The sequence below is a fragment of the Patella vulgata genome, chromosome 4, assembly GCF_932274485.2.
Source record: "Patella vulgata chromosome 4, xgPatVulg1.2, whole genome shotgun sequence".
Classification (NCBI taxonomy): Eukaryota; Metazoa; Mollusca; class Gastropoda; family Patellidae; genus Patella; species Patella vulgata.
The window spans coordinates 69,193,582-69,220,919 of NC_065882.2; the positions used below are offsets into that span (position 1 = coordinate 69,193,582).

Below are 27,338 nucleotides of genomic sequence, written 5' to 3' on the forward strand. Positions count from 1 at the left end.
CCAATGTGTACACAGGAGCGTGTTTTTTGTCCCATCTACACAACTAGAGACTGTACTTGCTAGACCCTTTGTCCTGCACTACAGATAGGGGGGAACCACGCTGTAAAATCCCGGGGAACTTTCTTGACCAACACCAGGATCAGTTTATAATCATAATATGGCCGATAACCCGACAACCCGACACCACGACAACCCGACATTTTAACCCGACAATACGACATTTTTACCCGACATCACGACATTTTTACGCAACAATACGACATTTTTAATGTCGTGGGGTCTTTGGAAGTATGGAAGCGTATTTGGGTCACTACTTATTGAGATAATATCTCAACAGATCGAACTAAAATATGTCAACTTCATGAGTTATATTACATATTAGCACGTGCGCACTGTATCATAAGGCCTGTCATTGAGCCAACTGGCGTGGTTTCGAATCCCCGGTTGTACGTGACAAGGAGTAAGGTTGCCTGCCCAACCTAGTGGGTTTTCTCCGGGTCCTCCGGTTTCCTCCCACTGTTAAAGACCCCTAAAATTAAACCATATGTTAGTCCCGAAATGACCTAGTTTGTGTCGAGTGGACGTTAAACCCCATCATTGGCTGCACTTTCATGAATAAGCAATCTCGGGCAATGAAATTAAGCACGTGGTACATAACTGAAAATGGCGACATTATTAAGTCTATATATTGCATTAAAATATGAATTGTTGATTTAGAGTCAAATCGACTATTGGCATTTTGTAAACATATCGACATAGTTTTTGTCGTTTAGAGGTGAATTTAATGCGTCGAGTCGACTTATTAAGTCGATTTTTTGTTTTTGTAATATAACTCATGAAGTTGACATATTTTAGTTCGATCTGTTGCGATATTATCTCAATAAGTAGTGACCCAAACACGCTTCCATATGTCCCGGTAAAATCACAACATCAATGTTGATTTAAAGCGACAAATAAATCTTGTTTTCAATGTCGAAGATTTTTGATGATATTGAGTTAAAGACTTAGCTACTTTAAGCATGAAAGTCAAACAAATTTAGAATTGTGATACTTCTACTTAGCAACCATCATTATGACGTCGTTTGGGGTCGCCACTGTGTGATCGGGACCATTATCTTGATACCAACGACTCGCTCTTCGTCAGCTTGAATGGTTTGGCGGAGTGTTGAAATTGAAAACAACATCGGACGTGACATGGTTTGCAAATTGAAATAATATTTCAAATATAAGCTAAACCGTAATTGTTGTTTAGCTTGTATTTGAAATAGTATTTGCCAACCATATCACGTTCGATGTTGTTTTCAATTTCAGCATCGATTCCCCGGTTCGGCGGTTGTACGTGACAAGAAGTAGTGTGGCCTGTCCAACCTCGTTGGTTTTTCCCGGGTTCTCCTGTTTCCTCCCACTGCTAGACCCCCTCCTCGCAAGCGAATTATTGAAATAAAATTGAACCATATGTATATGTTAGTAACGAAATGGCCTAGTTTGTGTCGAGTGGTCGTTGAACCCCATCTCTCTTTCTTCATCTGGAAATGAAATGGAGTTTAACGTCCTAGTGTTCGGTTCCGAACTGGATTAATGAAGACGGACATACGCCATACAGTGTGCGATAATGGACATTTTGCCAGTACAGCGGCACTACGGCCTTCTCTTATATTGAATTCCAACGGTAAAGGGATCTTTTACGTAGGCCCTACACGCCAATGTGTACACGGGACCTCTGTTTATCCTTCCACCCGAACGACTAGACAGCTGTCCTTGTCAGGCCCTCCGTGCTGGAATTGAGAGAGAAAGAGAGAGAGAGAGATTCAACGACCACTCGACACAAACTAGGCCATTTCGGTACTAACATATACATGTTTCAATTTTATTTCAATAATTCACTTGCAAGGAGGAGTCTAGCTGTGGGAGGAATCAGGAGGACCCGGAGAAAACCAACGAGGTTGGACAGGCCACACTACTCGTTGTCACGTACAACCGCCGAACCGGGGAATCGATGCTGAAATTGAAATCAACATCGAACGTGATATGGTTGCAAATACTATTTCAATTACAAGCTAAACAACATTTGCGGTTTAGCTTATATTTGAAATAGTATTTCGATTTGCAAACCATGTCACGTTCGATGTTGTTTTCAATTTCAACACTCCGCCATACCATTCAACCCGACGAAGAGCGAGTCGTTGGTATCAACATAATGGTCCCGATCACACGGTGGCGACCCCAAACGACTTCATAATAATGGTTGCTAAGTAGAAGTATCAAAATTCTAAATTTGTTTGGCTTTCATGCTTAACATGTAAAGCGACAACAAATTAGACATTTTTCGTCTTAATAATAGAAATAAGATGAAACAGAATTAAAATTTACACTGAACAAAAAAAGAAGTTGGATTATACATTGTCTTAATTTAGAAATTACATGAATAGAAGTTAGAAATTACATGGATAGAAGTTAGAAATTACATGAATAGAAGTCAGAAATTAGACGATAGCATGTTAGAATTTTGAGTCTAATATACTGCCATAATAAACAAACCCTTTTCCCTTCTATGACATAAAACAAACCATTTTATTTTTCAAACTTCAAGGTGTTTCGTTATTCGGGATTGAAAAAATAATTCTTAGAAATTTCATATTGTGAAGTAAACTGTTTTATATTTCATTACTTTATAAGGATTTTTCAGCGATAAAAAAACCTCTTTTGACTCCTGTGTCGTCAAAACTTTTTTTTTTTGTTTTTTTTTTTTTTTGTTAAAGGACAAAATTGGTGTCAGTCATTATAAAATATGTGATAGAGCTCGTTAAATACATCCCAAATATAATATAATTTTAACACAGAGATCATTGCTACGGGAGACTTGTAACAAGCACGTGAAGAAACGGGAAGTGACGTCAAACATGACAAACATGAGTTGTCCTTCTGACTGAAGTAACAGACAAACGATCGAATTTCATTTCACTGATAATTCCGTTGAAGATAAAAAAAAAAAAGTTGTTATATGAGACGATGAGAGGATATCTGACAATTCAAAAAAAGAATTGGCTTTCAGTAGATAAAAGATAACAAACAAATTAGAAAAAGTCCGTGCATTACCATGTTTTTATTAAGAACAGAATGAATAAAAACGGGGGAATGCACGGGATTTTTCTACTTTTTCTCGTGTCCCTTCTCTAGTGACAGTCAATTCTATTTTTGAATTGTGAGATACCCTCTCACCGTCCCATATGGAAGATTAGTTTTTTTGTTTTTTTGCAAACTAATTACGTTGCCTCATTAAATAAAGTTTTTATTATTATTATTATTATTATTCGGGAATCGAATCAAAATTATTATTTGTTCTAATCTTCATTTTATTGTTGTCAAGTTTATAGGGTATTATCTTTTCGTATGAATTTTATGTCAGTATAGTGGTTTATTTTCAGTTAAAAATAAGAAGGATGCCACTGCGGTAACAAAAACCTAAAATCACTTTATACTATTATTATTTTTGGCGTTTTTATACGCCCACATTTTCATGTGGACGTATATTGTCGTCGCCCCTGTCCGTCCGTCTGTTTGTGAACAGTCTACAGGTTACAATTTTTATCCGATTTCAATGAAACTTGAAATATATGTTTATCACCCTAAGATCTCGGTTCCTTTCGATATTGGCATGTATCGGACTGTAACTTCATGGATTATGGCCCCTGATTGTACGAAAAATCACGCTTTTAGCTTGTGAACACTGTAGAGGTCACAATTTTTATCCGATTTGGTTTAAACTTGAAAAGTATGCTTATAACCAAAAGATCTCGGTTCCTTTCGATATTCGCGCATATCGGAACGTAACTTCCTGAATTATGGCCCCTGATTGTACGAAAAATCGCGTTTTTAGCTTGTGGACCCTATAGAGGTCATCATTTTTATCCGATTTAAAAAAACGTTTTAATATATCACCGTTACACCCTAAGGATGGCGGATTTCGAATTTCGTGAAAATCGGACCAAAACTGACTGACAAAATGGCCGCCCTTTGTTCTCAAATAACGTAAAAATATGGTATATCAAGGTTGTGGATCCTATAGAGGTCACAATTTTTATCTGATTTTGTTGAAACTTGAAATGTAAGTTTATAACCCAAAGATCTCGGTTCCTGTCGATATTTGCGCATATCGAATTGTAACTTCCTGAATTATGGCCCTTGATTGTAGGAAAAATCACTTTCTTTTTAGCTTGTTCTCTATCCATCTCTCGAAAATGTGGGCGTATCCTGCCTGGCAGCCGCTGTTTGTATTTACGGGCGTTGAGTTTTTCAGGAAGTTAAACCCCATTTCATTTCCTAGAGGGGCACATTTACCCAAAACTTATGCTCCATACTCCGATCATTTTGGGGGATCTTGGTGGCTAAGTGGATAAGACACTGGCTCGCTAGCCTGGAGGTCGGGTGTTCGATCCTTGCATTGGCCGAAAAAGTTCATCCAGATTTTCCGGCGTGGTTCTCCCTTGTCATTGATGCAGGACGGGGGAGGGGGGACGAAAAATCAAGGTCCTCTTTGAAATCTGATAATTTGTGACAGGAGTAAATAATCATAAACATAACTGAAATAATCTTTGTTAAGTAACACTTGTTCAGCTGTCAGGTGATGAGGGACTCTACGCTACTGTCCCCAGTGTAATCCAGTCTGGCTTAGTTCGGACTGAAATCAAAGTAAGATCGTAAGTACGCTTTTTCTCCCATTCTGGTACAAATAAACAAACACGGATACTGTAAATATTTCCCTGAAGTGATAATAAATTTAATTCTATAAAACATTTGAAAATACTTGAACTAAAACAGATCAAATCACACAAGGAGACATGACTACCTCACCCTTGACCCACGTGAATAAGAAATCCACTAAAGGCGTCAGTGTCCCACGGGTCAGTGGTAAAAAAGATCCCATCTAGAAACATACAAATCGTTACACCCATCATCTAGGGTATCACGGTGGCCAAGTGGGTAAGACGCTGGCTCGTTAGCCTAGAGGTCGGGTCATAGGCGTACGAGCTCGATGACAGTTAGGGGGGCAGAACCCGAAATGCCCGAGAAAAAAAAATTTGCGTTTACAGACAGCGGCTACCCCTCACACACACACACACACACACACCCTTACCTTGTATGGACCTCCAAGAAAATTTTGGAATATTTGACGGCTGCAAACGCGTTTTCCTGCTATTTCAGCCCGTGAAAAAAGCAACTTCAAAGTGGTCTAATATAGTCTTTTTAAGGTGGCTGACTCGAATTCCAATCAATCGTTTACAGTCCACGAAGACGGGACTGTTGGGAGAAAATTTGACCGTCGCAAACGTGATGTCCTGCTATTCCAGACTGTGAATACAGCAAATTCAATTTGGTTCAGTAGCCTACCTGGCTGACCCAAATTCCAATCAACCAATCAATTGTCGCGGGATATGGGGGCCTGAAAATGTAACCACCACAAATGCGTTTTCTGCTATTCTAGCCCGTGTAAGCAACTCCAAAAGTTTCAAATGGTTTTGTAACCGAAAACCCCCTCTGAATTCCACCCATCCAACCAGACTGTTGCACCTGCATTCACAAATAATAATCGATACCCGAAAAAAGTGGCTCCAGACAAAATGTTTTAATCCATAGTCATCTCAGTACAAATTCGTGGTCTTCAATTAAAAGAAAAGTAAAATTAGTGTTTTATTAGCGCTCGATGACAATTTCGGGGGTGAAGAAGCGGAGCCCAAGAAAATTTTGGAATATTTGACGGCCGCAAAAGCGTTTTCCAGCTATTCCAGCACGTAAAATTAGTGTTTTATTAGTTTTTCGGGCACTTTATTTTGCCATGTAGATGAAATAAAAATTTTTTTATCACTTTACCTGTCTGCCCGAAAAGTCAGATTGCCCGAAAGTTAGGGGGCAGCTGCCCCCCCCCTGCCCTCCTGGCTCGTACGCCTATGGGTCGGGTGTTCGATCCCTGCATTGGCCGAGAAAGTTCATCCAGATTTTCCGGCGTGGTTTCCCCTTGTCAGTGATGCAGGACGGAGGGCCTGGCTAGGACAGCTGCATAGTCGTTCGGATGGGACGAAATACCGAGGACCGAGGTCCCGTATACACATTGGCGTGCACGTAAAAGATCCCTTGGCCGTAGCGCCGCTGCCCGGGCTAAATTTCCCTCATAGCACACTGTATGGCGTATGACCGAGCGGAATCTCTCACCCGTATTCCAGCACCCGGATTCGAGATCAAGTTAGCACACATATTCTCTCACCCGTATTCCAGCACCCGGATTCGAGATCAAGTTAGCCCACATATTCCCAGAGAAAAACCTAGATATAATTATCACAAAAATAATTGTTGCCTTTATATTAGAAAATAAAATTTTAAAACATATTAATGCAAAGTATATATGTAATAGATCCCCCGACCCCACCCCATCCCCCCAAAATATTCTATTACCGTAAACATACTAAAATATCGCACACTAGGCTAACTGAGCATGCAAAATCTAGGTTTTTCTTGGCGCTAGGAATATGTGGGCTAACTTGATCTGGGTGCTGGAATACGGGTGAGAGAATATGTGTGCTAACTTGATCTCGAATCCGGGTGCTGGAATACGGGTGAGAGATTCCGCTCGGTGTCAAACCCTAATTAATAAATATTTTTGAGAGTGTTCGTGTTTACTCTCTTTAAGGCCTTGTAGCTTATTGATTATCGCTGTGGTCCTGATCCACAAATTATCCACAGTTTATCTCCCTTTTAGTATTACAACTTCCGGTGCTTTTCTAGAAAACTTCCTCGTGTAAAAATCATAAACAAACTGAACTAAACAGTAAAGGTGAACTTTCCTACATGAATTCACCGAGAAAAACAAATTAAACAAGGACAATTATGATGTGAAGGACACAGTATTTATTTATGCCAGTGACAATACCTGCATTATTATGTTCAGTGAATTTCATATCCATAATTACTTTTTTAGTGTATTTCTCTAAATGTGTAAACTGTGTTGTGTACTTACTAGTGTAGAACTAATTTGAACAAAATTAAACTATACGTCTTGAAATCTCGCTTTTCTCTCACGAATAGAAAGTTTTTCTCGACTTACAGACACAGTAGGGATACTCGCTTTTACTGTTTACGTTTACTATTTACGTTTACTATTTACATGTATTACCCTTTTTTACACATACAAACGTACTAAAATGTCAGATCATAACTCAAACCGTCACTTGATATCGCCGTCAATATTATCAACTCAAGGTAGTAATACGACACAAAGTAGGCCTAGTACTCCTTCATACCATACACGTAGTGAAAGCCACAGTAGCCACTCTCTGAAAGTTAAAGCCGAGATGGCACGATTAAAGGCACAACATACTCTCAAGAATGCTGAATTAGCCAGAAAGGCAGCAGACCTTGAGGCTGACCGTGCAAAGGAAAGGGCTTGGCAGGCTGTGGAAATTGCTAATCTAGAAGCTGACATCTATCAAGATATTCTTAACAAAGAACAATGTTTACGTGATTACCACAAACCACCGTCAGTACCTGAAAACCGTCATACCTCAGATGTACATGTAGGCCAGTGGGTTATTAATCAGGATTTCAACTCCAACCAAACAACAACATTGGAAACACATAATGTTAAATCTCAAAATGGTCAGCATCACATGGAAACACAGCACAGTCTCAATCCGTTTATAAGTAGTACTCCACTGAGACAGCCACCAAGAAATACAGAGTTTTCGACAAATCCATTTTTGCAAAACATAAACAATAACAATGTGCAAGAACCACCACGATTTGAAATGAATCCTTTTGCAGCACCTTATGAACCTATTACATGTCACAATAATAGTGATTATGCCACACCACAGGGCTATATACAGAACCATGAATCTACTAGTAGGCCTATAGATGCGTGGATAGACCAACTTGTACCCGGTCAAGAAACTGTCATACCACATAACACATTGACAAATACTACTGATCAATTAACACAAACGCTTATTAAACTTGAAAGTGAGCGTGATCTACCTAAAGTAGACTTACCAATATTTTCTGGTTCACCTATGTCATGGCCTAAGTTCATAGAACAAGTACACTCGCAAATCCATTGTAGACCCGGAATAAATGATACTCGCAGGATGGACCTATTACTTTCACATCTTAAAGGCGAGGCTAAGTCACACATCCAGGGACTTGGTTACAGTGGTAGGAATTATGCATTAGCCTTACAAGAATTAAAGTCTGCTTTTGGACATCGTGTTAAAGTAGCCAGAGCCGTATTAGACAAAATTATAAGCGGACCGCAGATAGCACGGAACGACCCAGCTGCGTTACGACATTTTTACGTTTCTGTAAGAGACAGCATAACTACACTTCGTCAGATGAACTACATGTCGGACATAATGAGTAGTGAAATATTATTAAAGTGTATCAAAAGACTTCCAACTGATAAAATTAATAGCTGGAACGAATTCTCAAAACGAATTGTGAAATTACGTGATCCCACACTAATTGACATGCAGGATTGGCTATATGAGCGCGTTAATGCGGATATGAATCCATACGCAGCCACGTACACAAAACAAGAATCTAATCAAAATAAACACAGATCATATTCACATGATCATTCAGTTAAATACAAAACTTTGAACAACATGGCTAAGAAACCTGCCCCAGTTACGACTAGTACTACGAGTAAGCGAAATTCTACAAGCCAAAGTCTATCATCGTCTGATAACCGTGTGTCAGCACCAAACGCTACAAGTACCAATGTTACTAGCAGAAATAAATGTGTATTATGTGCAGAGTTACATTACCTATACAGATGTCCAGTTTACATCAATAAGTCTGTACTAGAGAGACGCAAACTTGTTGAAGATAATAAGTTATGTGAAAACTGCTTAAAGGGAACTCACAAACCGGATACATGTTTTTCTGAAATCTTATGTCGTGAGCCCAATTGTCAACAAAAGCATCACACTACATTACATTTAAACAAATCTAGTGATCATACTACGCCAAAATCACAGATTATGTATAAGATGCAGTCAAAGTCATCACGAGTCTGTTTCCAAATAGTCAGAGTACTAATATACGGCCCAAATGGACAATGTGTTAAAACGTACGCCCTTCAAGACACAGCTAGCGAAATAACGATCATACGGGAGGAACTGGGTCAAGAATTAGGACTTAAAGGCAAACGCAAGTTGCTAACTATTCAGACTATCAATGGTGAAACATCACAACAATCATCTACGGTATCATTCTCGCTCAAATCAGCTGATGATGCGCTTGGTAGTCTAATTAAGGTAAATGAGGCCTGGATGGTTTCAACTGATATATTTAAATGCTCACCACAGATAATTAATCCGGAGTGGAAACATCTCACCGGACTTGGACTTTTGAATGTCATGCAAGAAGAAGTAAAACTACTAATAGGAGCCAATATCCCAGAAGCTCATCTTCAACTCGAATCTAGATCCGGGGACACTGATCAACCCATAGCCATTCGCACTACCTTGGGATGGTCTCTCATGGGGGTGGCCGGGGATAATCCTACAGATCCAACAGTGAACGTTAACCTCATAACTCGCAGTTGCAGTCTGGACGAGCAGATGACTCACTTCTGGAGAACAGAGTCCTTTGGTATTTCCCACAATGATAAAATTGCTTTATCGTCTGAAGATCGGAAGGCATCTCTTTTGATGGATCAGAATACACGTATAGTCAACGGTCATTATGAAGTTCCCATGCTATGGAAAAACCCTAAAACTAAACTTCCGAACAACTACCCAATGGCAGAAAGACGTTTTCAGTTATTAACAAAGCGTCTAGCTCGTGATGATAACCTAAACAATTTGTACAGCAAGACCTTAAACAGTTATGTAGAAAATGGATACGCACAGAAGCTTACCAATGAAGATGTATCTATTACCTCTCCTCTCACTTGGTATATACCTCATCACGGTGTCATCAACCCAAATAAACCAGGCAAAGTACGCCCAGTCTTCGATGCATCTGCTACTTACAACGGGACATCACTTAATGATAACCTCATGTCCGGACCGGATCTCCTTAACAACCTCTTTGGAGTTCTACAAAGGTTCCGGTTATATAGTGTCGCCATCGTTGGTGACGTTGAGGCGATGTTCTATCAAGTATTAGTTCCTGACAAAGATGCCCAATCTCTTCGGTTCCTGTGGAAGACTGATATATCAAAACCTGGTCCACCTGATGCTTACAAAATGAATGTGCATATATTCGGAGCAGCCGATTCACCAGCCTGTGCGAATTATGCTATGAGACGAACTGCTACTGATAATAAACATAAATTTAGTAAGCAAGCTATTGACACTACTCTTCAAGACTTCTATGTAGACGACCTACTAAAGTCAGTAGAAACGACCGAAGAAGCTATTCGCATCTACCAGGAAGTAACTGAGCTACTGAAACTTGGCGGATTCCACCTCCACAAGTGGATGTCTAGTTCGACCGATGTACTCGACTCCATTCCTGAATCGGAACGAGCAATCACTACCCTTAATCTTGATTTAGATGACATACCCTTACAACGAGCCCTTGGCCTAAAATGGGATGTGTCACAAGACATCTTCATCTTTAATCCACAACCAAAGGTTACACCCACTACCAAAAGAGGGATTGTTAGCATCGTTAGCTCAATCTTTGACCCATGTGGATATCTCTCCCCATTCACACTAAGAGCTAAAATCATCATACAAGATATTTGGAGATCTAATAATGACTGGGATGATCCACTTCCTCCAGATATTGATGACAAATGGAGTTCGTGGGTACGTGAACTGCAAGATCTTTCATCATTCAAGTTAAACCGTCACCATCTTAACTTCTCTTCAGACGTCCGCTTGGTTGAAATGCACATATATGCAGATGCCTCAGAAAAGGCCTTCGGAAGTGTGGCATATTTACGATACTCAAATATGTCCGGAGACATAATCTGCTCATTCCTGGCATCTAAAACTAGAGTAGCACCAATCAAGCCTGCATTATCAATTCCAAGACTCGAACTTCAAGCGGCAGTTCTTGCAGTGCGACTTTGGTGTTTGCTGAAGGATGTATTGTTTTTACCACTTACAAAGGTCATATTCTGGACTGATTCCTCAACAGTACTTCAATACCTCAACAACCATACGAGGCGTTTCAAACCATTTGTCTCAAATAGGATAGCAGAGATTCAGGAGTCAACTGAAAATTACCAATGGCGTTTTGTACCCTCAAAGGATAATCCTGCAGATTTCTGTTCTCGTGGGTTACCTGCATCGAAACTACGGTTGGACCATCCTTGGTTCAACGGACCAGATTATCTTCATCGTCGTGAAGAGTTTTGGCCAAGTCAACAAACACAACATGGTGAAATCCCAGTTAATGATCCTGAGATCAAAGGATCTTCAGTCATGTTTACAACCACCAAAGAGAATAATCTTCCAAAGGACACTCTTCCTATAGTTCAAGTTGGAAATATATTAGAAGCTAAAAATTTCTCAACGTGGATAAAACTCACTCGAAGAACAGCATGGCTACTTCGAGCTATCCGGAATTTTCTTGTTCCCATCAAACGATTGAATCTTATTCCCATAAGAAACGACAATCTACTACCAAAGGAATATGAACATGCTTCACGATGTTGGATTCGACAAGCTCAAGAAGACGAATTTCCTAAAGAGATCGCATGTCTTGACGATCATCAAGAACTTCCACACAATAGTTCTTTACTACCATTAACACCTCTCTATGATGGAACTCATCTACGAGTTGGTGGTAGACTATCCAGATCGAAAGAACCACTCGAAACAAAGCATCAGCTTATTTTACCTCATGGACACAAGGTCACCAATCTACTGCTCCATGACGCTCATATCAAAACTGCCCATGGTGGAGTAGAACACGTAATAGCTCATACGAGACAGCAATATTGGCCTATATCTGCTCGACGTGCTACCAAAACTGTAATCAACAACTGTTGCTACTGCAAGCGTCGACGCAGCTCACCGATGGTACCAAGAATGGCTGATCTTCCCAGCTGCAGAATCGATTGTATGACTGGTCCATTCCATCATACTGGTATTGATTATTTTGGTCCGATGCTCGTTAAAGTTCGTCGCAGTAATGTCAAACGCTGGGGATGCATCTTTACATGTATGACCTACCGAGCAGTTCATCTTGAAGTTGCAGACTCCCTTGAAACAGACTCCCTTGAAACAGATGATTTCATCTTAGTTCTACGTAATTTCATTGGTCGCCGTGGACACCCTAAACATATTTACAGTGACAATGGCACAAACTTTGTCGGGGCGAACAATGAACTGAAGTTAGCCTTAAACGAATTGAACAAACAACAAGTCACCAATTTTCTAGCACCAATAGGGATCGAATGGCATTTCAACCCTCCATTAAGTCCACATTTTGGAGGTGCCTGGGAAAGACTTGTACGCTCAACCAAAACAGCTCTCCAAGCAGTTATTGGTAACCTCAATGTTTCTGAGTCTGTACTTCGAACATCACTTATCGAAGTAGAAGCTGTGCTGAATAGCCGTCCTTTGACGCATAACAGTTCCGATCCTAATGACTTTACAGCTCTCACGCCAAATCATTTCTTGATCGGAAGAGCAGAAACAACCTTCTCACCAGCTGTTGTACACGACAAAGAAATCAACAGCAGAAAACGCTGGAAACAAGTACAGGTGCTTGCTAACCATGTATCAAAGCGTTTCCTTAAGGAATACCTACCAAATCTTACCTTACGCCATCGATGGACAAAGGAAAAACCAAACCTACATGTTAATGATTTGGTTCTTATGGTCGAAGACAACCAACCTCGTGGTAGTTGGCCACTTGGTCGTATCACCGCTGTTTACCCAGGAGAGGATGGTCGTATACGAACTGTGAAAGTCGGAACAGCCCATGGAATTTACATCCGTCCCGCTGCAAAGATCTGTTTGTTAGAAGAAAACATCTAAAGACTCGAATTCTCTGATACTTCAAAGAACATTTGAATATCAAATATTCCTTAATCTTAATTAATCTTTATAGTCCTATTTCAGTTTAACTACTTGTTTGACTCTGTCAGGGGGGTGGCGATGTTCGTGTTTACTCTCTTTAAGGCCTTGTAGCTTATTGATTATCGCTGTGGTCCTGATCCACAAATTATCCACAGTTTATCTCCCTTTTAGTATTACAACTTCCGGTGCTTTTCTAGAAAACTTCCTCGTGTAAAAATCATAAACAAACTGAACTAAACAGTAAAGGTGAACTTTCCTACATGAATTCACCGAGAAAAACAAATTAAACAAGGACAATTATGATGTGAAGGACACAGTATTTATTTATGCCAGTGACAATACCTGCATTATTATGTTCAGTGAATTTCATATCCATAATTACTTTTTTAGTGTATTTCTCTAAATGTGTAAACTGTGTTGTGTACTTACTAGTGTAGAACTAATTTGAACAAAATTAAACTATACGTCTTGAAATCTCGCTTTTCTCTCACGAATAGAGAGTTTAATGGGCTTTTTGCGATTTTGACTAATAACAATTTTAGTCCGCCTTTCAAAGACTTATACTATCCGTACTCCAAAACTGCTCCGTTGCATCAGCATTATCCAGTGAAATCGAGTCGTTGTAAAAGAAAAGTTCTTTGTTAATCCATAGGTTAATCGAGTCTAACCCGGAAGTTAATAAAAAGTGGAGAAAAGTTTCTTCAACTTTCTGACTAACGCAGAGATGGCTAACCGTCCAAGACCTACGAGGCCACCGCCTTTGGTCCCAAAACCAGGTAATTGTTTGTCAAAAATGGTCGATGTCGAAAGACTGACTTATTATATAGATCTACATCTGAATTGTAGAATCTGATGATAGACAAAAGTGCATATTATATAGCCTAAAAAACGAATAGGCCTAGGGGCTAGACCAGTAGTAGACCAAATGCCAATGGAAATTATTAAAATACTCGTAAAAATAAAGTCATATATAAACTAAAAATATATGTTATAAATAATTTAACACGGCTCATGAAACTCACCTCCGAAGTCTCCGAGTGTATTGTTAATTTGATAGCATTCTTTCAATCAAATAATAAATGAAATGAAATGAAATGGGGTTTAACGTCCTACTGTTCTGCTCCTATACTCAGCCTACTGGGCTAATGAAGACGGGCATACCCCATACAGTGTGCTATGAGGGAAATTTTGCCCGGGCAGCGGCACTATCGCCTACTCTTATATCGAATTCCAACTGCCAGGGGATCTTTTACATGCATTCCAATATATACATGGGACCTCGGTTTTTCGTCTCATCCGAAGGACTAGACAGCTGTCCTTGTCAGGCCCTCCGTTCTGCACCACTGACAAGGGGAAACCACGTCGGGATCAAATAATAACCGCTTCAATAACATTTACAAGCGTGTTGCTTATTAGATTATATATTATATCATATTAAAGATAATCATAGGAAATATTTATGGCCGGTAAAACGAATGTAATTGTTTTTGTGCCAAATGTGCGTTCAAAAGAAAATTATCCCATCCGAGTCGCTAATCAAATAAGTATTAAAAAAAAATATTCCAAAAGGTAAAGTCTTCAAATGTTTGAATTTGAAGTTGAAAATGATATTTTTGCCATTTTTTCAACTGGCAATAGTGAATTATAGGATTAATAGGATTATTTTTTTTAACAAGGTAGGACTGTTTATAGATACTATCTATTTTAAGGCTTTGTTTTAATACATTTTAAAAATATAACTTAAAAATATGAAATTATCGCTTTAAACCAAACTTGAATTGTCGTAAAAGTGCCGAAAACTGTTTCGGTTTGCTATGCTGTCACCCCTTATTTTATACGAAATGATATCTCCCGAAGAGTGACATAATCAGCTTCCATATTGGTATTTTTCTATGTCAAAAATTTTTCAAGAGAGATTTTTTTTATTTGTTGAGATAATTAGTTGTGCAATGGATTTTATTTAACGGGAGTTGATTTCCAACACACAGGTAAGTTTATAATTACCAAAGTTAAGTAGTTTGTTCATAATCAAAGAAATCCATTTAAAATTTACGATGGTTCAGACAATAAGTCACATTTTTATACGCCCACATTTTCATGTGGACGTATATTTGTCTTTTCGCATTTAAAAAGGCGAAACAGACTTTTGGGCGAAAATGCTTGATGCAAGCAGAACAACGAGTGGGTTTAATTACAACTTCAAAATGATGGTTAATATGAATCATAATTACCAGTACAACAACTGACTTCCACTTTTTAGCCAAATTAAGGTCAAATAAAGGGTCCGATGGACATATTTGTCCGGGAGGCCATTTCAGATGGGCCTTGGTTCGATGTGACTCCAATTGTTTTTACCTGAAATTGATTGTTCCACAGAAAGCTTATACGATTTGCTACCAGATGACGCCATTAACTGGGGTTCGTTGAAAAAGTGACATGGATCATTCTTCCCCGGGGCTCTTCAATTGAATTCCAATCCACCTGTCAAAGGTTCTTTTGCTTTTATGGCGCACCAACGATGTATGCCGAAATAGGTCCTCAGTTTTTCGTTCCATTTGAAGAATAGATGATGTTTCTTGCCAGGCCCTCTGCACTGCATCACTGACAAGAGGAAACCACGCTAGACAGTAGAAAATCCCTGGAAACTTTCGCCTCCAAAACACTAGGACCGAACTCCTGACCTCTAGGTTAGTGACTTATCAATACTCACTGAGCCCTGTGAATGACTTCCCAGCATATCCCATTCAGTGTTTTATATGTAAGCGTGAAATTTTACGAAAACAAAATTTTACCCGAGCAAATTCATCGAATTTCAACTGACAATGGTTCTTTTACATGCAGGCCAACGTGTAGTGTACACTGGACCTCGGTTTTTCGTCACAGGGTTCTTTATGTACACATGGACCTCATATTATTTGTACCATTTGAATAACTAGACACTTTTCCTTGCCAGACCCTTAAAAATTCTTAAATGAGGCAATTATCAAAACAGCAATAATGGTAATCAATATTGCAGTACAACACATGGCAAGCGTTTCTTTCTTTTTCCACTTACAGCCGCAGAAAAAATCGTAAGGAATTAGAGACTGATTATAGACGCAAAGAAATCATTTTTCACTCTAGGAAATTGCCAGCATTTCTATTTCATGGGTTTTTTCGGACTTTCATACACCGACACTAGTGAACATAGTGATTTCTTAAACTATGTCATAATGTTTATGATTATATCCACACATAATATTTGAAATGGACTAATGGAGAGAGGTTGATATTTCAGTATTGGCCGTTGATCTCAATTTTGGCTTGAAAGCTGATTAATTATTTAATTACCGGTACTGAAAATCTACTTGTTATTTTACAGGTCAAGTAAAAGTCGTACAAGCTCTATATAAATATGATGCACAACAGGTTTGTGGTGATTTTTTTTCTATGTTACTCAAGTTAGCTGAATCCTGTTGTAGATAATATCAGAGAGGTTGTGTGCAAATTATCTAGTAAGCCCTCAAAAACTTAAGTTTTACAGAGAGAGTTTGGCATTCCTATCATAATGTGTGGTGTGCATTAATACACACTCATTTCTAAGTAGAGCCAGCACACTGTCTTTCATAATAAATCAAATGCAGTACCAGTACATACATGTCTTGACGTCAAAAATGTTTGCACTGAAATATCTCAGCAGATTTCCCTTTTTGGCATGTTTTCTATTCAAAGGCTTAATAAGCATAAATTTAATTAGCTATGGGGTAGCTACAAATCATTGAAATATATAACTTCTTTTTGACATATGTGACCCGTGCTGGAAAATTGAGTCGCAATGAAGAAATTTTAATTTTGAAAATTGAGTTATTGTTATCTTGACATTCTCAGTTTCATTATGGTACCTTCAAAATGATGTATACCAGTAGTTGGTATGAATAGGGCAAAAATTGACTGAGGTTGCCCAAATCTGAAAAGGTAGTTTTAAGAAAAAGCATGTTAAAGATGTCTGTGTGTTCTAAAACTAAATCACATAGCAACCACGCCATATTTTTGTTATTTTTTTGCTTAATGTTTCTTTCGGTGTTATAGTTTAGAACAAAAGAGATTAGTCCACCATATATTAGTAATCTATAGCTAGGTTTTGTATATTATAACTTCTGTTAATCTCACCAATTATTTTAATAATTGGTGAGATTAACAGAAGTTATAATAAAACACCTTAAATTAGTAAATCATATCCAGTAAAAATGCCATGCTTGTGGTTATTTTACCAACTATAGTATAAGACTGCTGTGGTAAGTGTGCAGGGAGGAGGTACTGACAAGGAACGACGTTTAGTCGTTAGGATGGGACGAACAGCATGAAGGCGTGCACTTAAAAGAAGCCTTGCGGCCGTAGTGCCGATGCCTGGGATACCCCTCATAACACATTGTATTGCGTATGCCCGTATTCAGTAGCCCATGTAGGTTTCAGAACCGCAGAATGTTAAATCAAATTTTATTTTATTTCCATTTGTTTTAAATAGGGTATCGAACAGATCATACAATGACACGAATCCACATACATCTGTTGTCTTGTTAAAACTGTTACACAAAATTACTATGTGCAATAATACAAATTGTCTTGTTAAAAAAAGCCAATAAATTGTTTATTTTAGCAACAATCATATTTATTGGGTTAGTTAATTGCTTGTAATGTAAGACACCCCACAGATCATGCCGTTTTGGGCGCCCCATCAATCACGTTGTGGTGTTAATCATGGGATTCATTATGAGGCACCTCACCAATGTCACTCGGCTTTATGGGGCGTCCATACTGATATGGGGTAATGGGCACGTTGGTTGTTGGGTTACTGATATGGGGCAATGGGCACATTGGTCGTTGGTTTCATATGGAAAAGGCGCTCATTGATTGGGGGCGCTGATTTTTTCCAATGGAGGTCTGATAAGAATTTTTTGCAGAAACTGATTTTTTTTCTACAGTGTATGTCTATTATCTTGTGGAACTCTTGTAAAAAACACTACAGATCAAAACACTATCAAGTCGAAAATCTTGTGGAATGTGGTACCACACAGGTATATAGAGAGGTCTGAGAAGAATTTTTTGAAAAAATCAGTGTATTATAAACATTTCATTACCAAAAATAGAACAAAATACGCACCAACTCTGTTCTGTTATCTTCATCACACAACTGAATTAAAATAAGGTTTTGTGTGCACAATAGGTCTACTGTTATTTTCAGGTACCGTAACGATATCAGACTCAGAACCCCTGATAGAATGATAAAACTTTCAACTTCATTTGTAAGACTTGTAAGAGATGCTTACAGTCACTTTGGTGCATTTTGGCAGTGGTATAATGAAACATATTGCGGACCATTTTCTCAATTGAGAATCATTGCTATTTGTTGTTCTCACATTTTGGACCCATGGTGATAATAGAATTTGAAACAATGATTTCCTATTATTCATGCTTGTATATTTTACATGCCGTAGCAAACGGAATTGACAATATAAATATTTGGGCTTGTGTGCTCACACATGGTCTTGTGCATCATACAGCATCAGCAGTCAAACACGCACCTTAAATACTGTTAACAATTGCAGACATTTGACAGAAAGGGAGATAACTCTCTATTACCGTTAAAGGGTTTCCAAAATTCTTTATGTTCCCTTGTCCATTATGTTTTCTGCATTTTGGTTTAAATCAAAATTAAACCAATAGCTATTCTTTGCGTAGGATGAAGGGGTCAGAGGGTTTCGCCAATATTTAATTTGATGTCAACTTCACAATTGTTAGTAAAATATAACATTTACTTGACAATTTTCAAATTGAGTTATTGCAAACATTTTGCTTGGAACTCTCTGGATTTATGTTCCTGGTGTTATAAGATTTCCAAAAATTATAATTTGTTTGTAGGGAAGACCTTGACTGCAGGCCTATATACATACAATTAGAATTTTTAAAAAAAAATTGTCCACCACTTTTCAGAAAGAATCAGAAGTACCCCAAAACATTATCGACAAAATCAAATTTTTATCGCCACTTTCATTTTTTACTGCAGATTGCGAATTAACAGTGTGAGCATTGGACGGAACCATGATACCACAATGCACTACGCAGGGTGTCTGGGAGTTTGTTTACGTATTGTATAGGTTTTAGAATGAGTTTCTATTTGTTGAAACTAGGCCTATTTGAAACTGAGAATATCGGCAATACTTTGGTCATATTTATAAATTAGAGATTCATCGCAGCGCTTCACAACGATTCCAAGTATTACGTAAGGAGGTTGACCGGTCGTCCCACTATGTGTGTTGAAAAATAACTAATTTTGGTCAGAATTTTAAGAAAAAAGAAAGATTTAAGAATACAGTACTCTTGCAAAATGTCCAAATAAAGGTTTCTAAAATATTTTCTTGCTATTTTGATCTTGTTTTTTCTGTAGCCCATTATTAGACTTAACGCATTCCAACTCATTTTGCCAGCACAAGTCACATATGTCAATAATATTCATATTAGAAAACCCAACCAATAATGCATCATAATGTTAGTGTCTTTTTATAAAAAAAAAATCAACAACTAAACAGATTTAATATTAAAAATTGAAATAATTGAAATCTCATATTTCTGTGGGTTTTTTTTTTTCTCAGCCAGATGAATTATCTTTTGATGAAGGAGATACATTATATATTCTCGATATGTCAGATTCTAATTGGTGGAAAGCTAAATGTGGTAAAAGAGCTGGTCTCATACCCAGTAACTATGGTAGGTACTGGCAGGGGTAGAAATCTTAGTAATGTTTTCGGTCATGTTCATTTGACTTATTCATGGTGCTTTTTACATTTCATATGCAATATTTAAAATGGATTTTATTATGAGATCAAATATCATTAACAATTGAACACTATCTAACATTTTAACTTCCAAGAGGATAAAAATCGCAAGCACGGAATTTATCCTTAGTTGTCGCAGAAAAGATGATGTTTGGACCAGCAACTGGTCCCCAAATGGTACTTATCTTGTGGTGTGGTTTTATTGCACACCCATACATGCAAGCTAATTATTGAATTAATTGTACCATATATTAGTCCTGAAATTTCCTAGTTAGTTTTAAATCAAATCCTTTGTTAATAATAATTTATCTCAACTGTTTCAGTGAGTGAACATACAGAATCAATAGATCATCCATTACATGAAGCAGCTAAAAGAGGTAACATGGATTTTATGAGTGAATGTATAGCAAATAGAGTAAGTATTTCAAAACCTTTTCTATTAACTATTAATCATGACAGGATGGTATCATTCAACAATGGCTGTTGAATGCTTGATGTTTTGTTAAATTTATTAGTCAAATAGTGACCGCTGGCCGCATTAGAGGAGTTACAGTTGATTAAAGAGATAAAAAAAATATAATTTTTACGGGGGGGAATTTATCGTGACCGCTTACAAGGGGATGTCGCTGAATAGGAGTGGCTGCTTATACAGATTCTACTGTATTGTTATTGGCATGGTCTATTTTATGTTTTTAAACAATATACCCTAAAATTCACAATAAGGAGTCTATTCTAATAATGGTAAATGAAAACTGTAGCATGAATAGGCACACGTTTTCCAATCAAAAGTTATGAATTTAGTACCGGTATCTTATAACTGTTATTGGTATTAAAAATACCAAGTTATTATATAATTTTCAATTACTTTTAGGTGTCTGTGAATGGATTAGATAAAGCAGGATCAACACCTTTACATTGGGCATCACATGGTGGACATATGGAATGTTTAAAATCTTTACTCGATGTTGGTAATTGTGAAGTTGATGTTAAGGTACATAACTTGTATACATTATTATTACTGTTCCACTAAGTCTCAAGACTAAGTTCATGATTTTTTATAACATGTCAAGTTATGTCTGCTAGTAAAGTGTGTGGTCTCTTGGAAAACCTCACGAGTCTTATAGAAATTGCTAAATGATAGTGAAGATATAATATATCTAATAAACATATACCAAAAAATTGGTACCAGTATTAAGATATTGTAATTTATACTATAATGTATTAATTTATTATAATTTAGGATATATTGTATTAATACATTGTAATTTATATTATAATGTATTGATATTATTGTAATTTAGATTATAATGTATTAAATGTATTGTAATTTAGATTATAATGTATTAAATGTATTGTAATTTAGATTATAATGTATTAATATATTGCAATTTAAAATTTGATTGATTAAAAAATGTTCAGTTGTGAAAAATAGTGAAAATAATTTCATCTCATGCATAGATCATTGTTTTATTTTATAAATACCTTAATGGCATGTTTATTGTTTTTAGAACAAGTTAGGTGATACACCACTTCATTCAGCAGCTTGGAAAAATCATGCCGAGGCAGTACGGATGTTACTTAGTTTTGGTAAGATGCTATCTATATATATTTTGGAAATCTTCCACATACCTTCAAGGACGCAATTTAGTAGCAGGCTACTGCAGCATTATTCGAGACAATAGATTTCCTTGTCCACCCTGATCGGCTATTGATCTCTGTGGTGTACCCTGGTCGGCAATTGATCTCTGTGGTGCACCCTCGTCAGAAATTTATCTCTGTGGTGCACCCTAGTTGGCACATCTTTTACGTCATTCCTTTTGAATTGACTAGGTGTCTGCATGCACACAAACACTAACAGCTTTAGATGAAGAGAGTTCCTAGGCTAATTCCGCATATGAGGCCCAACCCAATCACTCCACCCTCACGACTAGAGGAAGATGAAAGTGTATTTTAAATACAATTGAGTAAAGACAAGGATGATGATGGATATTTAAGACTACATTGCGTATAAAAAAGACTTATGACAGGGGCCCCATTTTGTAAATCTCGCACTGAATTTGAAAATAGTGTGAAGGAATTTAAAAGGTCGCTTTTGATTTTATTTTAATTTCTTGTCTGTTGTGGGGAGCCAGGTATGGATGTCAATCAATACTGCTTTTAAATATCAATAATCGTGGACCATTCGCCGATCAATAATCAATATTATCACCAAATTATTTTTACTGATAATTTGTTTTGAAAACTTTCATAATTAGTATATATGAATAACGAATTAGAGTTTATGCTGTAATATCATTATTTATACAGGTAGAATTTATTTCATTGATTTGACAATAAAATAATGGCATTCCATATCAAAACTAATGTCTCGAAAATCAATCAACTTTGTTAGAACCGTCACCGATCGACTTATCTTTGTCGCTTATGACCAGAGACCTGTTTCACGAAATTTTAACTAAGATAAAATCCAAATTTTAGTAATTTGATTGGATAATATTAGATTGATTTTAGTACTTAGCTAATCAAATTTGAAGTATCTACTAAAATTTGGATTTCGATAAACATGGCCCAGGACATTAATATTGAGTAAAATGTAGTTATTTCCCTTTGAAAGAGTAACAGTTTTGCTCTTGGTTTTGACTCTGGGTCACTATGAGATTTGTACAATTTCAATATTCCACAATATGTTACGTCATGAGGAACTATTTGCTCTCATAAGTGGCTGACAATTCTTAGCGATGGCTTTTTTACTCTGGGGCTTAGGTGTCTCGCGTGAAAAACAAAACGTGTGTTGAATGACTTTTGTGTTCAATTATGGTTACCAAGCTAGCCCAAGCACGCGTTGCTTGTAATGTTTTACAAAGTTGCCTATAAAATATATTAAATGATATTTGCAGGTGCAAACCCAAATATAAGGAATAATGATGGTAAACTTCCAGTAGAATTAACGAAAGATCCACAAACAGCTGCCTTATTAAAAGAAGCAGGTAATATAACTATTATCTTTTCATGTTAAATAATAATCTAAAACATTGGTCTTTTAAAACTGGAAGAATCTGTTATTTACGGTAGTAACAAGCTGAAATAAATTTGATAGGTAGAAAGAAATAAGGCTTAACGTCCACTCAACTCAAAATTAGATCATTTCATGAAAAAAAATTGTAAATTTATTTCAATAATTCACTTGCGTGTAAGGATCTTTAGTAGTGGTAGGAATCGGGAGGACGCTGAGAAAACACACCATGGCTGGGCATGTGACCCTACTTCTTGTCACGTACAAGCATGTGTTTGAACGTACACCACTTGACTCAACGACAGACCATTCCCCTCCTCTCCAAATCTTATAGCATTTGATTATATCTGAAAATATTGCTTAGAAAATGTATTGTCAAATCATACTCATGTTAAATTATACGTGAAACCTTCAGCTTCAGTTTTTACAAATTGTTGAATATACATATTAATCTAGAAATTCTAACAGTTTATGCTCCAGTACTTGAAATATTTGTGAATGATGCCCATTGTTCTACGCCCCCATCCGTCCGTCCGTCCGTCCGTCCACTCACAATTGTTTGTGAACAGTCTACAGGTCACAATTTTTATCCGATTTCAATGAAACTTGAAATATAGGTTTATCGCGCATATCGGACCGTAACTTCCTGAATTATGGCCCCTGATTGTACGAAAAATCACGCTTTTAGCTTGTGAACACTGTAGAGGTCACAATTTTTATCCGATTTGGTTTAAACTTGAAATGTATGCTTATAACCAAAAGATCTTGGTTCCTTTCGATATTCGCGCATATCGGAACGTAACTTCCTGAATTATGGCCCCTGATTGTACGAAAAATCGCGTTTTTAGCTTGTGGACCCTATAGTCATATAGAGGTCATAATTTTTATCCGATTTAAAAAAACGTATTATTATATCACCGTTACACCCTAAGGACGACTGAGTTCGAATTTCGTGAAAATCGGCTCAAAACTGACAGAAAAAATGGCCGCCCCTCGTTCTCAAATTGCGTAAAAATATGGTATATCAAGGTTGTGGACCCTATAGAGGTCACAATTTTTATCCGATTTTGTTGAAACTTGAAATGTAAGTTTATAAGTCAAAGATCTTGGTTCCTTTCGATATTTGCGCATATCAAATTGTAATTTCCTGAATTATGGCCCTTGATTGTAGGAAAAATCACTTTCGTTTTAGCTTGTTTTCTATCCATCTCTCGAAAATGTGGGCGTATCCTGCCTGGCAGCCACTGGTTTATATCTCTATAACATCACTCAGACACTCACTGTAAACAAACATTATTTTGGTAACTATCCAACTTAATAACTAAGCAGGGGGCGGGTCCATGAATTTTTATAGGAGAGGGTTTGCCAGGTTCCTGTTAAGGAAATTTGACAATTGACCATGCATGATGTCATCCCCATCTCCAAATTGCGTAGGCATGCATACACACTGAGCTTTTTAATCAGAGAAATCCAATGCACCGTTTGATGTAAATTTTTATTATGAATTAATAGGATCACATTGCGATTCAATTTCATTGATACAAGGCATTAGTTGTGATATCACATATGTCTGTATCATTATCTCGCACTTAGAATGCTCATCCCATCCCACCATCTGATGACAATGATAAAGGATAAAGCACTCATGAAATGTGTTGTTTTACAATTTTTTATACATATATATATAGCCCCCCCACCCTGGTTAAGAGTTTTTAAAATGTTGTTTCTGAGTAATGTGGTGGTTTGTAATATTCAATCAATAAGTTTTTTTTTATATAAACAATATTTATTTAGATAACTGAAAGGATTGGGGAACAGGAGAAAGCCTATTATCACCCCTCTCCAAAATCAATAAGTTTGCAGATGACTATAATATAGCATTTTTTCACTCGAGGCAAAGACTGGGTGTGGTTGTTTTTTTACAAATTAATAACACTGTTGTTCAAAACCTGTCCTTTTTTTCCCATTTCAGCTGGATTGACATCGGATAGATATTCCGAAGGTTATGTGGATGATGAAGATTCAGATTAGAAGAGTATATAAGTATAATAACATATATATATTATAAACAACTGGGGACCATTATACCTCTCTCTTTTATTACAGTACATCAAATTTAAATCTTTATCATACAATTTATCTCATGTTACACAAAACGATCTGTTATTTAAATTTTATTTTGCTAATAAGATATAAAGCTTTATGTACAGCATTTGTAGTAAGTTTGTACTTAATTGTCGTTAACTATTTTCAAACAGTAGGCTTGGAAATAATGATTGTATGTATATATGACAAATCAACTAGTATCAGACATTTTTAGCCTTTTGTCGGGCATATATTAAAATATCAATAACAAAACAAAAAAAATGGGATTATGTCTGATGAAGCCTGCTGTCTGATGCTGTCTGTGACAGGTATGTATTTCCGGCTTTAAAATAAATTCATTTTCTGTAACATACATTTACTTTTGTTTTAGATCATTTAAAAAATAACAGTATTTTTGTATATTTGAGTTTCTAAGGTATTAAAATCATGTTACCATTAGTTGATTACGTTAGTTTTATTATTCACATAAAGCTTATGAATTATATCTTCGTAAACATTGTCATTATGTCTTTCAAGCAAACATCATGCTTTATTCTGAATTTCCACATTGTATTATATTGTCTTTTTAAACATGTAACACTGAGAGAGAAAGAATGGTATTTAACTCTGTAGGGAGATATACAAAGGTTAATAAGATCATTTTATTCTGATTTTACTCAATTTCTAATGAATATTGACAAATAAATTGGTTTAATAGTTGCTGAGAAAAAGGCACTTTTATTCCAGGGTCTCACACAATTATGTTACACAAGTGTGAAATTTGTTTGAACCTGCTAAAACAACTAATCCTACACTTTTCAAACCTGAGTTTCACATCATACATAGAGACAACAAATCTTCCCTCTAATATTAATATGGAAATATCCTTATTTGGGTAGGGAGAACCTATTAATATTATTTTGTCTTTGATCCCTTGAAGACTACTGAATGATTCAAATGACCATCAATACATGTATGTCATTATGCAACATTAAATTTTAAGGAGGATTATAAAAGTGAATTGTTAAACTTGTACATGTTTTTATTTAATGTATGTAATTATTATATTTGCTGTTATTTATCTAAGTTTATTTCTTGTTGATATTATTTTAACTATTCATGGCTATTTGTGATCAGTTGTTTGCACTTTTCTCTTGATTTTAAAAAAAAAAGAATGCATGTTAAAATTATCAGGCAATTTATTCGTGATGACTCATTAAAAACTACAATGTATCTAAGCATTGAGAGAGGTAGGTGTGGTAATATATTTTGACAATTTTTAGCTTAAGGCTTTAATATATAAATAAAATTTCAAGGTGTGTTTTTTTTTTTTAATTGTGGCTTTGAATTAAACAGGCATTATGTAACCGCTAAATCTGCCTATTGCAAGTTTTTCTTGGGCCTTAAATGTTATATAATTTATTAACCTGACAGACCATAATCAACTCTCAATGCCATTGGGTTAGAATGGTGCGGTCATTTAATGATTCAATTTAAAAATGGAGAAGTGAGGCTAAGACTCTAATGATTAGTACGGTAGTTAGGATCAATGCACACATCTTGTCAAAATTAAACCATTGATAACTTTGCTCATAATAAAGTAATTTGAATAAAATTTTCAATATTCATTTTGCATTACCGGTATCTATTTTTGAAATATTATAGCGAGAACAGTCAGCTCTTTATCTAAATCTTTAATAAAAAAAAAAGAAAATGATAAGCAACGTCCTATGTTATAGGCATTTATTCATTTATATTCGATAACTTGAAATCTTCGATGCTCACAATCACATTCTCTTAAAAGTGGTACATGTAAGGTTTCTGGTATTTATCTACAAATAACTATTTATCAAAGATATGTTTCTTATTGATTGTTGCTTATAGCTGTTTGCTTTCCATATTTTCAGTACACAGAGTTATCTGAGAAAATCTATTGATTGATGAGGTAACACTTGCACAATTTTAAAATTGCTATTAGTATACCAGTTAAAGGAAAACAGGAACAAATATTTTATGGTTATAAGTTAACATTTGTTACATTTATGACCACTGTCTTTACGCCAAAACAAAAACCACAATGTTAGCTCTGACATGCAAAAAATAAAAACATGATTTTAGTATTCAAATGAAGAGCATTGATTCATCACAGTGAGAAATGAGTTTATTTCGAGACTGCAAAATTTTGGTTGTTCTTGTTTTTACGGCAATGTATTCAACCAATTTAAATGAATGCAAATGAAACCAAATAAAGTCTGTTTCTTTAGTTATTTATTAAATAATTCTCGATAATATCTAAAAAAAAAAAGCTTGAAAATTGTCAATCTCAAACTTTTTCTTCTTTGTTTAACAAATAACTTTGTTTTTATGGAGGTTATACATGCTGTTGTTTGCTTG

General features: G+C 36.4%; 1 protein-coding gene across 1 annotated transcript; it reads left to right on the top strand.

The window, feature by feature from the left end:
- Positions 1 to 13,663: 13,663 nt before the first annotated feature.
- On the top strand, positions 13,664 to 26,120 carry LOC126818196 (osteoclast-stimulating factor 1). The gene is made up of 8 exons (XM_050545466.2): positions 13,664 to 13,810; positions 16,396 to 16,442; positions 19,664 to 19,778; positions 20,170 to 20,261; positions 20,718 to 20,837; positions 21,355 to 21,433; positions 22,744 to 22,833; positions 24,832 to 26,120. The coding sequence occupies exons 1-8, from the start codon at positions 13,759 to 13,761 to the stop codon at positions 24,888 to 24,890; spliced, it is 654 nt and encodes a 217-aa protein (XP_050401423.2). The 5' UTR covers positions 13,664 to 13,758; the 3' UTR covers positions 24,891 to 26,120.
- The last annotated feature ends 1,218 nt before the right edge of the window (positions 26,121 to 27,338 follow it).